This window comes from Passer domesticus, chromosome 1 (genome assembly GCF_036417665.1).
Source record: "Passer domesticus isolate bPasDom1 chromosome 1, bPasDom1.hap1, whole genome shotgun sequence".
Lineage (NCBI taxonomy): Eukaryota > Metazoa > Chordata > Aves > Passeriformes > Passeridae > Passer > Passer domesticus.
In genome coordinates, this window is record NC_087474.1 from 27,366,499 (window position 1) to 27,376,398 (window position 9,900).

At 40.0% G+C, this 9,900-nt stretch overlaps 1 protein-coding gene across 6 annotated transcripts in view; it reads right to left on the reverse strand.

Moving 5' to 3' along the window:
• ETV1 (ETS variant transcription factor 1) overlaps positions 1-7,928 on the reverse strand; it is a 67,716-nt gene extending 59,788 nt beyond the window's left edge. Inside the window, exons 1-5 of one of the 6 annotated variants that reach the window (XM_064411301.1) lie at positions 6,695-6,712; positions 6,376-6,399; positions 5,711-5,845; positions 4,824-4,911; positions 3,061-3,108 (exon numbers count right to left, since the gene is read on the reverse strand). In XM_064411301.1, coding sequence (XP_064267371.1) covers positions 3,061-3,108; positions 4,824-4,911; positions 5,711-5,755 — 181 coding nt within the window. In that variant the 5' untranslated portion in view covers positions 5,756-5,845; positions 6,376-6,399; positions 6,695-6,712. Of the gene's footprint in view, positions 1-2,543; positions 2,901-3,060; positions 3,109-4,823; positions 4,912-5,710; positions 5,846-5,978; positions 6,123-6,375; positions 6,547-6,694; positions 6,713-6,978; positions 7,116-7,779 lie in introns of those variants that run through there. The other 5 variants (XM_064411299.1, XM_064411302.1, XM_064411304.1 and 2 more) reach the window with 5 other exon arrangements.
• Between the last annotated feature and the right edge of the window lie 1,972 nt (positions 7,929-9,900).

A 9,900-nucleotide genomic window follows, 5' to 3' on the forward strand; every position in this document is an offset into this window, starting at 1 on the left:
TAATAAAATATTAAACAGGTTACACAATTTGTTTACATTTGGATTAATTCTTTAATACAAGTGAGCCTCCCACCATTTTCAAGAGGAAAAGAATACATTTATTTTCTGCTTACTTGTTTACCACCAACTTGTCACAGGTGACAGTAACTGTAAAAATCTTCAGGCTAAAATATGTGATGCAGTAAGGACAGCTTCAGGAAAAGCAAAACAAAGAAATATCCACAAGCATTATTTTTGTGTGTCATAAAATGCAACTCACTTTCTTCTCCTAACTAATAAGTAGATTTTTGACCTGGTTACTCCCCAGTGGGGGTCTGAATTTGTGGGAGAAACCTGGTCAGCTGCCACTGCTTTTCTTAAAAAGGGTCAAGATGTTTTAAAATTTCATGGTCATTTCCCTGGCTCCAGAGCATTATGAAAAGAAATATGTAAACAGTACTGATGCTGCCAAATTGGCAGACTTCTAGCCTAGGAAGGTCCAGAAGAACATAAATGGACACATCTAGCAATGGGTAAACAAGTCTGATTTCAAAATCTGTTTCCTGGCTAAGCTCATCCATATAGACATTTGAGCAGAGCTACAATGTCCTCAATCACCACCACATTATAAAACTAACAGAAGTTGTTAAGGATGGGATTGTTTTTTGTTTTTTTTCTTCCATAAAACTTTGGGATCAAGCTAATAGATCAATATTTGATAATGTCATCTTAACTTTTTATTTCAGTTTTAGTTTAGCCTTATGAAAAGCTGTGCAAGGTTTGTTTCATGAAACAGCTCAAACCATGTTTCGGCATGGCCCGAAACAGAGATTTCTTAAAGTACTTCTAGAACACTGAAAAACCTGTAATATTTAGTTGCAATATACTATGGACAAATAGCTTCATTTAGGTTTAGTTCTTTCTTGTAGGAAAAAAAAAAGGAACTTTTTATTCATTTCTAAATATTTCCCAGATTATTTTATCTGTCTTTATAAAGGTTATTCAACCTAGCTGACATAGGACTAGACACCTTCTCTCTCAAAACCTATCTAAATTTATTCAGTGAAATACTCTCTGATAAACAGGTTAAAAAACTCTCAAACAAGTTATTCTAGTCTAAAATAAGCAGTGCCTTCAGAATAAAAATTGACATTACATTAATTTATGTTCCTATGGAAATTATCAAATTTTGGTCTTAAATTCTGCATTATTTTTCAAACTTCCATTAATATCTACACATGCATTATGAATCTGCCTGTATTTTTTCTGACTTAAGATTAAAGAAATTTCACCAGTTTTCAGAAACAAAACCATCCATGCCAGTGAAACAATCAAACTGAAAGTTAACCCCTAAATTAAAATATAGTATCTTTTGAGTAGCATTTTAACATGTTTCTAATTTGCTAACATGAAAGAGATGATACAATGTAAAGAGCTCCTTAGTAAAATCACCACAGGGAAACAGCTACAGCTGACCATTGTACTGCAAAAATGATCTTAGGACAGCCTATTTTCAATTATTAGGGAAAAATTGTATTAGTTCATAAAAATATATCCTCTGTTCCATTAATTTCAGGAGGGCTTTTTGATTATACACAGAATAACCCCATACTAAAACTAATACTAGCACAATAAAAATGTCATCAAAATAAACAATACCTCACAACTTACTAATAGGTAAAGAAACCACACAAAAAGCTGTTAAAACAGAATCAGGGTATAAACAAGTAGTTAGCAATATTTCCCTTTACTATGAACACTAACAGCAAGCATTTTACCCCAGCATCCCTCCTTTAAAACAAAACCAAACCAAAACAAACAAAAACCTCAAAAACAAAAAAAAAAAAAAAACCAAAAAAAAAAAACCAAAACAACCCCAAAACCACCCAACAACAACAACAAAAAAAAACTAAAGGAAAAAATCAAAATAACCAAATGCAGAACATCTCTTCTATAAACAGCTGTGCATAGTCCTGTACAGAAAAAAAACTTAAACATATGTGAATACTCACATTCATTTAAATTAGGATGAATCTGGAGAGATTATTTTAACTTGCATCAAATTTATGTCTATCTCAGATGCATAAGTTTACATTAAAAATTTACCAGAAATACTAAGGAGAGATAATGCACAAAAATCTTTATGCTTCAAATAAACAGTACTGCAAATATCAAAGAAAAAAAATCAGAAAATGTTGCTGAAAACAAATAGACTTGAACAAGCAAAAAGATACCTTGCAACTTGTTAAAGTTATAATGCAGCAGCTCATTTTTGTTACTGTTAAATTAATATCTCAAGAACTACTCAAAATTCAGATTTATATATTATTGTTCTTAAACCTTGTCTCTTCACTAGAATGTGCTCTGCAAGATTATTTGAAATACTTAAAAGAGCATGCATGTGTAAAGCAGACCGATGTTAATTTTCTAATCACCCGGTACAGAATCTCACAACTACAAATACAAAGACAAAAATAACATGCAAAATATTTAAAGGTTTCTGGAAGAAAAAAAAAAAAAGAAGAAAAGAAAGAAAAAGTACTGCTTAAGTATTTCATACACACCTAATGTTCTGTGCTGTGAACAAGGTGGAAAGAAGACACTTGCACTTAAATCTTGAAGCATCCCGTCCCGATGAACCCAGAGAAACTAATTTCTGCCATCAGAAAAGTACTCCACCAGAACACCAAATAATTATATGTGCTGCTGAAAAGGAAACAGCAAGCCCAGTTCTGGCTGTATGTAGTCTCTCGAGGTACAATAATATAAACCTGATCAATTGCAATTAAAATCTGAACAGAGGCTTAGAACTTGAAGTCTTGGTGCATTAGTTCTTGCCAAAAGCAGATGTGATTGTGAGCTGGAAGCAATTTCTCCTGGTAATTTGTGATGACACTGGGTAGAGCAGCCCCAGAGTCCCCAAAGACAAACTCATCAGAGGCTCTAATGTATGCATGACACATGAGGTGGCTCTTTTAGAGCTCAATTAATTGGGCTGAACATTAAGACAGCAAGTTCAGGACTTTTTTTTTCCCCTCCAGAGTTGTTTTTCCTCTTTTTACAAGCAGTTTTTTCCCTTACCTTCTGCAAGCCATGTCTCCTGTAATTGGCTCAGATCTTGAAAGAGTTCTGCAAAAAGATAAAGAGACAGATAAAATCTAATCTCTTCAAAAGATTAAAATGGGTCCAAAATATATTTTCAAAATATATTTTTCCTTAAGAGCAATATACATTAATTCTGGTTTGACAGTCAAGTGTACAGAAAAAGCAGGCATTCTGAGGCATCAGTTACTGATTTTTCTACACCTATTAATAAAAACCCAAGCACTTACTGTATTTTCAGCTCTTGAAATAATAACCAGAATCTTAACAGAGCTCTGTAGTATAAAAGGCTCATTCAGCAACACATAGAAAAGTTAAAAATCATATTTCTTACAGGTGAACAATCTCTTCTTATACAATTCAGGCCTCCTCCTCTAATATCTGCCCCAGATAAGGCTTGCTTGGACTTCCACAGTTCTGCCTGAGCAACAACTGAGTATTTTTAATAGTAGAGTCATAACTATCGTATAAAAATTCTGAAGCCATGACCTGAGATGCTGCAATAGCAAAGAGAAATGGGAAATCTTTTGTACTTCCCCTAATGTTTTACTTCATATGACATGAGAATCACCACTATTTCCTCTATGCTGTACTCACTGTACTTCTTTAAAACTAAAACCACCTTCTTCATGGGCTGAATTTTGCAGCAGCTTATCTTTTGCAATGCACTGAAATCAGTTACTTATAATGGGTGTAAACCAGAGCAGCATTCAGCTTACTTGCAAGCCTCAGAAACTCAGTTATGAAAATTCTGTTTGCTAAGACTAAGTAGGATATTTGAACTAACAAATGGTTTATTTTTAATTTACTGTATTTTGAGAGAGACTTCCTTTTTTATGAATGCTGACAGATAACTATTTACATATACTTAAATTACAGAGGCTATTCATTTATCCTGTGGACTCATACCCCACAGGCACATTGGGAAATTATTTGACTAAAAATCAGAAAGTTGCTTTTTTTGAATCTACTTTTCCAGGCAAGTATTGATTTTAAAAAGTGTGTCAGTGTGTTCTTACCCTGATAAGATTTACATAGGGCTAAGTTATAGGCCTCTACATATCTTCCTGTATGTCTCATGTACTTTCAGGGCTGTAGGCTTAGCATAGTACAGACCTTGTAACCTAAAGAAGTGTTAACAGCTATTACCAGCCTGAGTGGCTACTGATGGGACTAAGGTACAAACCTTTGGGCCTCCAAAACTTTCTCCACTCTAGGCTCCCTTAATCGAAATTCCCTGGATTTTTAACCCTGTTAGTGTTATACAACAAGATAAACAGGCCAGCAGGCACCGGAACCCTGACTATACAGTAAAGCTGGTGAAAATCAAATCTCCATACCCACATTCACTCCTGCTACCACTAGTGAAGACATACCAGGGAAAAGGACATTAAAAGATGGGAGATTTATTCATTCTAAATATGAAGGGGCCTGATGGTGAAAACCCAGGTGCCATGACTTGTGTCAGATGTTACAAAGGCTTGGCTTCAGTGCATGACATCCGTGTGCCACATGTGCACAAAATGCAACAGGGTAAGTCAAGGAAAGACTTTCAACTTTATAAATTTATTGCCTGTTGCCAGTTTGTTTTGCATTAGTAAATGTAGTTTTCTTGTCTTGTTTATTCAGATTGATCTAGATATATTTATCTCCTAAATAAATAAATAAAGAGCTCTCAAAAAGCTTCTCTGCATTAGTAGGAAAAGGAAGGGGGGGCGGGGGGGGGAACAACAAGCCCTCACCTTCTGAATCATGAGCCAGGTCTCTGTTAATGAATTTTCTTTTCCTGACATTTGTCGGTCTCTCATTACAGTTTCTCCCACGCGGATTCTATAAACAGGAAAGATCAGTTAATTTAGAAATCTGAGGTTTGAGATTTGGTTGGGTTTGTTTTGGGCTTTTTTTAATTAATCAGGAATATGCAAAGTTGGCATAAATTCTTTACATTTCCAAACAGGGACTTCTTGTCAGCCTTCAATTTCTAACAAAAGATATTGCTGAGCACCTAACATCCTCCCAAAGATTCCTATATCTAAATGCAACACATTTCTATCTATCTATGTAGACATCTATTTGTACAATACATATATAATGTGCTCAAGCAGCAACACAATACCAATCATATTTTTAGCATCTAAAGTATACAAACCTACACAATAGCTCATAAATCCCCATAGCATAAGCTATGCAGGAGCACCCAGACATGAAATTATAATAGGCTGCTTTGTTTCCCTGTGTTACTTATAAAATTGTTTGCAAAGTCCTGAAAGAAGAAAAAAAAAAAAAAAAAAACAGAGAGGAAAAAAAAAGGTTAATGTTTGCCTCAACTTCTTTCTTTTGAACGTTGCAGGCAAACGCAGCCAGAAACTTTGAATGCAGCTGCTGCTGCTCTCGCCTCCCTCATCCGCTAATCATGTGCATGATTTTTTAATCATCCCAAAACTGTCTTTAAAAGAACACGATGCTTTATTGCAATAACTAAGAAGAGAGGCTCATCTTGCAAGCAAAGCTCCCAGATGAAGAGTTGCCCCTACAGCCATAACAAAGCAGAGACTGTGTCTGTAAAACTCCCCCACAGAAATAAGTCGGAGTCAAGTTTATAAACACCAACTTTGAACTGATCACTCACATTGGTGACCATGTAAGGCACTTGCTGGTCATAAAATCCATCCATTCTGCGGCTCTTCCACGAGTCTTAGCTCAGTGTTTTTATTTACTGGGCATTTGATCTGGAGATTTCCTCGGGATCTGGACTCCAATCAGCCTAGAGGGGAATACAAGATGGCTTTTAGATTTAAAAAAAAAAAGGCAGCATGAATGAACTGCTTGCATTTGCATACCTAATTAACCTCAAAGAGTCCCATTCATAAAAACAACCCTCCCTTCTCTGCCTTCACCTGGGTTACACGCTCCTGCCAGCAAAACGCGGAGCAAAAGCACTCCGCGGCGGCGGCAGCCGGCGGGGCGAGAGGCAGGGCTTTATTTACACTGCGCGCCGCACCCGCGGGCGATCCGCGCCGGCGGCAGCCGCGGCTCTCGCCAGCAGCGTGTGCTCAACTCGTAATGGCGAACGCGGGGCTGGCCGCGCACCTCGCGGCGGCGGCGCCCGGCGGCCACGCACTCACCGCCCTCACACACACACACACACACACACACACACAGAGACACACACACACAGACACGGCCCCCCCGCCCCGCGCACCAGCCACCTTCTCCCACAGGATCGCTCCCGCAGCCCCACCGCCGCCGCGCAATCCTGCGGGGCGGCGGGCAAAGTTGCGGGGCAAGACCCACCTGAAGGCCACGCGCGGCGATCGGCTGCAAAAAAAAAAATTCCCTCCAAATTTAATAAAAACATTAATTATTCCCCGGCACTTCCCCCTTGGAAGCCGCGAGCGCCACTGACAGAGCTCAATCCCGTGGTTTTTCCTCTCCTCCTCCTCCAGGGGCCCCCGAGCCGCGCCGGCGGATCCCCGCCGCCCATTGGCTCCCCGCGCCCCCCGCCGGATCGCCGGATCGCCGCGCGCCCGCCCGCCCCGGCCCCGGCCCCGGCCCCGGCCCCGCCGCCCCGCCCGGCCCGGCCCGCGGGGGGCGACTCCGCCGCGGCCCCGACCCTCGCCGCCGGCCGGGGAGCGCGTCGGAAGTCGGCACTCGGGTGCCCGGCGGTGTCCCGGGGTCCTGCCGCGGGCACGCCGCGTCCCCTACGTCCCTCCGGGTGGCACAGGCAACCCCTTCCATTCACAAAAAAGAAATTTATTTCAAGAAAAAGTTTCGCCTCCCTGAGTCCGTAAAGCGAAACGCACCCCCCGCGCACACGCGCGCCCTTTCAGGCGGCAGAGCTGCCCCGCAAAGCGCCGCGGGCGCCCGGAGGTGAGCGCGGCGAGAGACGCTTCGTACCGTTTTGTCCGGAGCTGGTGGCATCCCGGGGCTCATGGTTGCTCTCGGTTTGCTTTTTTTGTTGGCCGTTTTTGGTTGGCGGGTTTGGGGTAGGCTTTTTTTTGGGTTGTTTTTTTTTTTTTTTTTTTTTTTTTTTTTTCACTGAATCATAGAAAGCAATTTTTATTTCTACGAGAATGACATAATTTCTAGGTTTTGTGGACAGAATTTGGCAGCACCCATACACTGGATCTAAGGGAATTTTTGGTGTAATGGTGCCAGGACCTACCAAGGTCAGGACTTCTGAGGACTTCTCTAAGAAAGCAAGATTTCTGCTCTTTGGACAGAGTGGCTGTTGGAAGGCTGTGTTCAAAAACTCTTGCCTTTCTGAACTACCGGGATGCACCAAAGCAGATTTGTGTGGTTTCGTAACAGCTATATTTGTCCTCTCTTTGAGCAGTAAATTCCAGGTATCACAGCAATCAGGGGGTAAATTTAGGTATTCATGACGCTGTCTTGCTGTGAGATACAAAGTTTCAGGTTTCTATCATCTGATGTAGTTCAGCATTTAACAAGTAAAGCCCCAAAGCCAGCAAGTGTAGCTTCTCACTTGACCGTTTCTGAGGGCTCTCTTTATAGCTGATGGTGTAAAGCCAGCTAAAGAAACCTGCTTTTGCATAATTTCCCTCTGGTGGTTTTAACAATATTCAGGTCACTTCTTTTGTAGCACTTTGTTTCAAAAATTATAATTGTTTCATTACACTCTATTCTGGAGCATATTACTCTCTGCCACAACACTTTGATTGTCCTCCTTTCACTCACTTGTCCAGTCCAGCTGAGGAAGCGAGAAACACCACGGTCCCACCACTCCTGACCTTCCCATGTGGCCTTCTCAGAGAAAACATCCACCACCAGCAGCTTGTTTTTTGTGTTCTTGCTCCTTCTGTTTTCACACACCCATCCCAGCATACCTGCAATTACAAGAGAGTAATGTTATTCTAAATGTAAAAACCTATAATAATTTTATTCTGTTCTTGACCAAGTCTCTCAGTTGCTGTTCCCGTAAGCCACTTTTGTGATCAAATTATTGGTAATTCTACCCCCTGCCATGGGCAGCTCTCACTACACCAGATTGCTCAAAGCTGCATCCAGCCCGGCCTAGAACGCTGCCAGGGATGGGGCATTCACAGCTTCTCTAACGAGGCCGTCATTTTCTTATTTGTACCCATACTCAGACTGGAGCAGCTGCTGAGCTTATGGGAAGGCTGTGGCTACACATATGACCCTGAGAAGCAAGTGTCCAATTTAACCCCTGGACCAGCAGAGCCAATGAAGCTACTGTCTCCAGCTGACCACCCCACCCCACCGGATGGATATGCTGAGCCACACATCAACCAGCTTCCAAAGCACTGGACTTTACCACATATTCTTCCAAAGCAAAATCAGTAATGGATTTTCTTGTCTTTAAACAGTGCACTAAAAATTGCTGGTGTGTCAGTCAGCCAATGTAATTAAACCAACATCAAGTGAAGTTTCCAAAGCTGCCACAGAGCCGTTACATATTAGGAATCGCCTATGAAATCCACGTGGGCTGGGTCCCACCTTGCACTTCCCTACATCACAACCTGCACCTTACAAAGTCTGGCCACCTTCCAGCACATGCCACCCCCCTCCATGTGTGCAGGTTTGGCATCCTGCTTTACTGAGCTGCAGGAGGTGGACTCTGTGCAAACAGCCGAGCTCTTTGTGGTCCCGGCTGGGCTGTAACTCCAGGAGAAGCTGTGCAATAAATGCATCCTGGCAGGAGAAGCACGGTATGCTTGCTGTTCCTCCTCATGCCACACATCTCTTCCTTCCCTCCTCCCTGTCTCTGGCCCTGTTACACATGCTAGGGAGGAAAGGAAGAGTAAAGCTGTTTTGAAGCCCTCTTTTTCCTCGTCTTTGTTCATCCACTGTGCTGAGTGGTACTCAGAAAAACTTCATTAACTATTAAGAGGAGGATGCTGTAGATGTAGTTCTGTGTGCTGAATTGCAATTTTGTATCATCATCAGCCATAACTGTCTCATATGTTAACTGGTGAAGGCATAGTAATTACTTTGTCATTTTACATGTTTGTTCAAAATTCTTGCAATTTTGGGGATTTTTGTAAAGTTTTTATGTTTTAACTACTCTTTTTGGAAACAGTAGTTAAAACATAACTACTGTTAATAGTACTGTATTATTAAGTATGTTTTATTTTTCAATAATCCTTTTAGAAACTGAAAAAATAACTTCAAAAACAGTTGCATTTTTAGTTGAAAAGGTGAAACAGTTTTTTACCAAATTGAAAATACATTAAAAAAGAGTGCTGAATTTATTTTACTATAAAAAATATTTTTAAATCTATTTTTCTAATAATACTGCTTTAGAAATAAGATACTAGTTCTCTTTTACAAACAGACATGTTCAACTACTCTATAAACCTTCACTATATATTGAAAATTATATATGATTTCAATTTCAATTCTGAATATATACTTCACACATTTATTTGAAATGGACAAGGAAATACATACTTTCTGTTCAAATTGACACACTATGAAGTTACAAATAATTGCTGTAATATAAAAAAAAAAGTAAATCCAGACAGAGCAAAGAGGAGATTCGATAAATACTGGTTTCTTCTGGAAAATGTAGAAAGAGTTTAAGCACATTTTCAAATCAAGAAACTAAACCATCATAATCAAATATGATAAAATCTAAGTTCAATGATAAATAAAAAAGAATAAAAAATAAAGATAACCAATTTACTTGAAAAGAAGACATGGAAATACACTCAAAAATACTTTAAGATGACAAAAATAAACCTTTTGGACACCTTCATAAAATTATGCTTATACCAAAGAAAATCCTTCAGAAAAGGGATAGTCACAACTGGAGCATAATATGCAGATACATTTCAA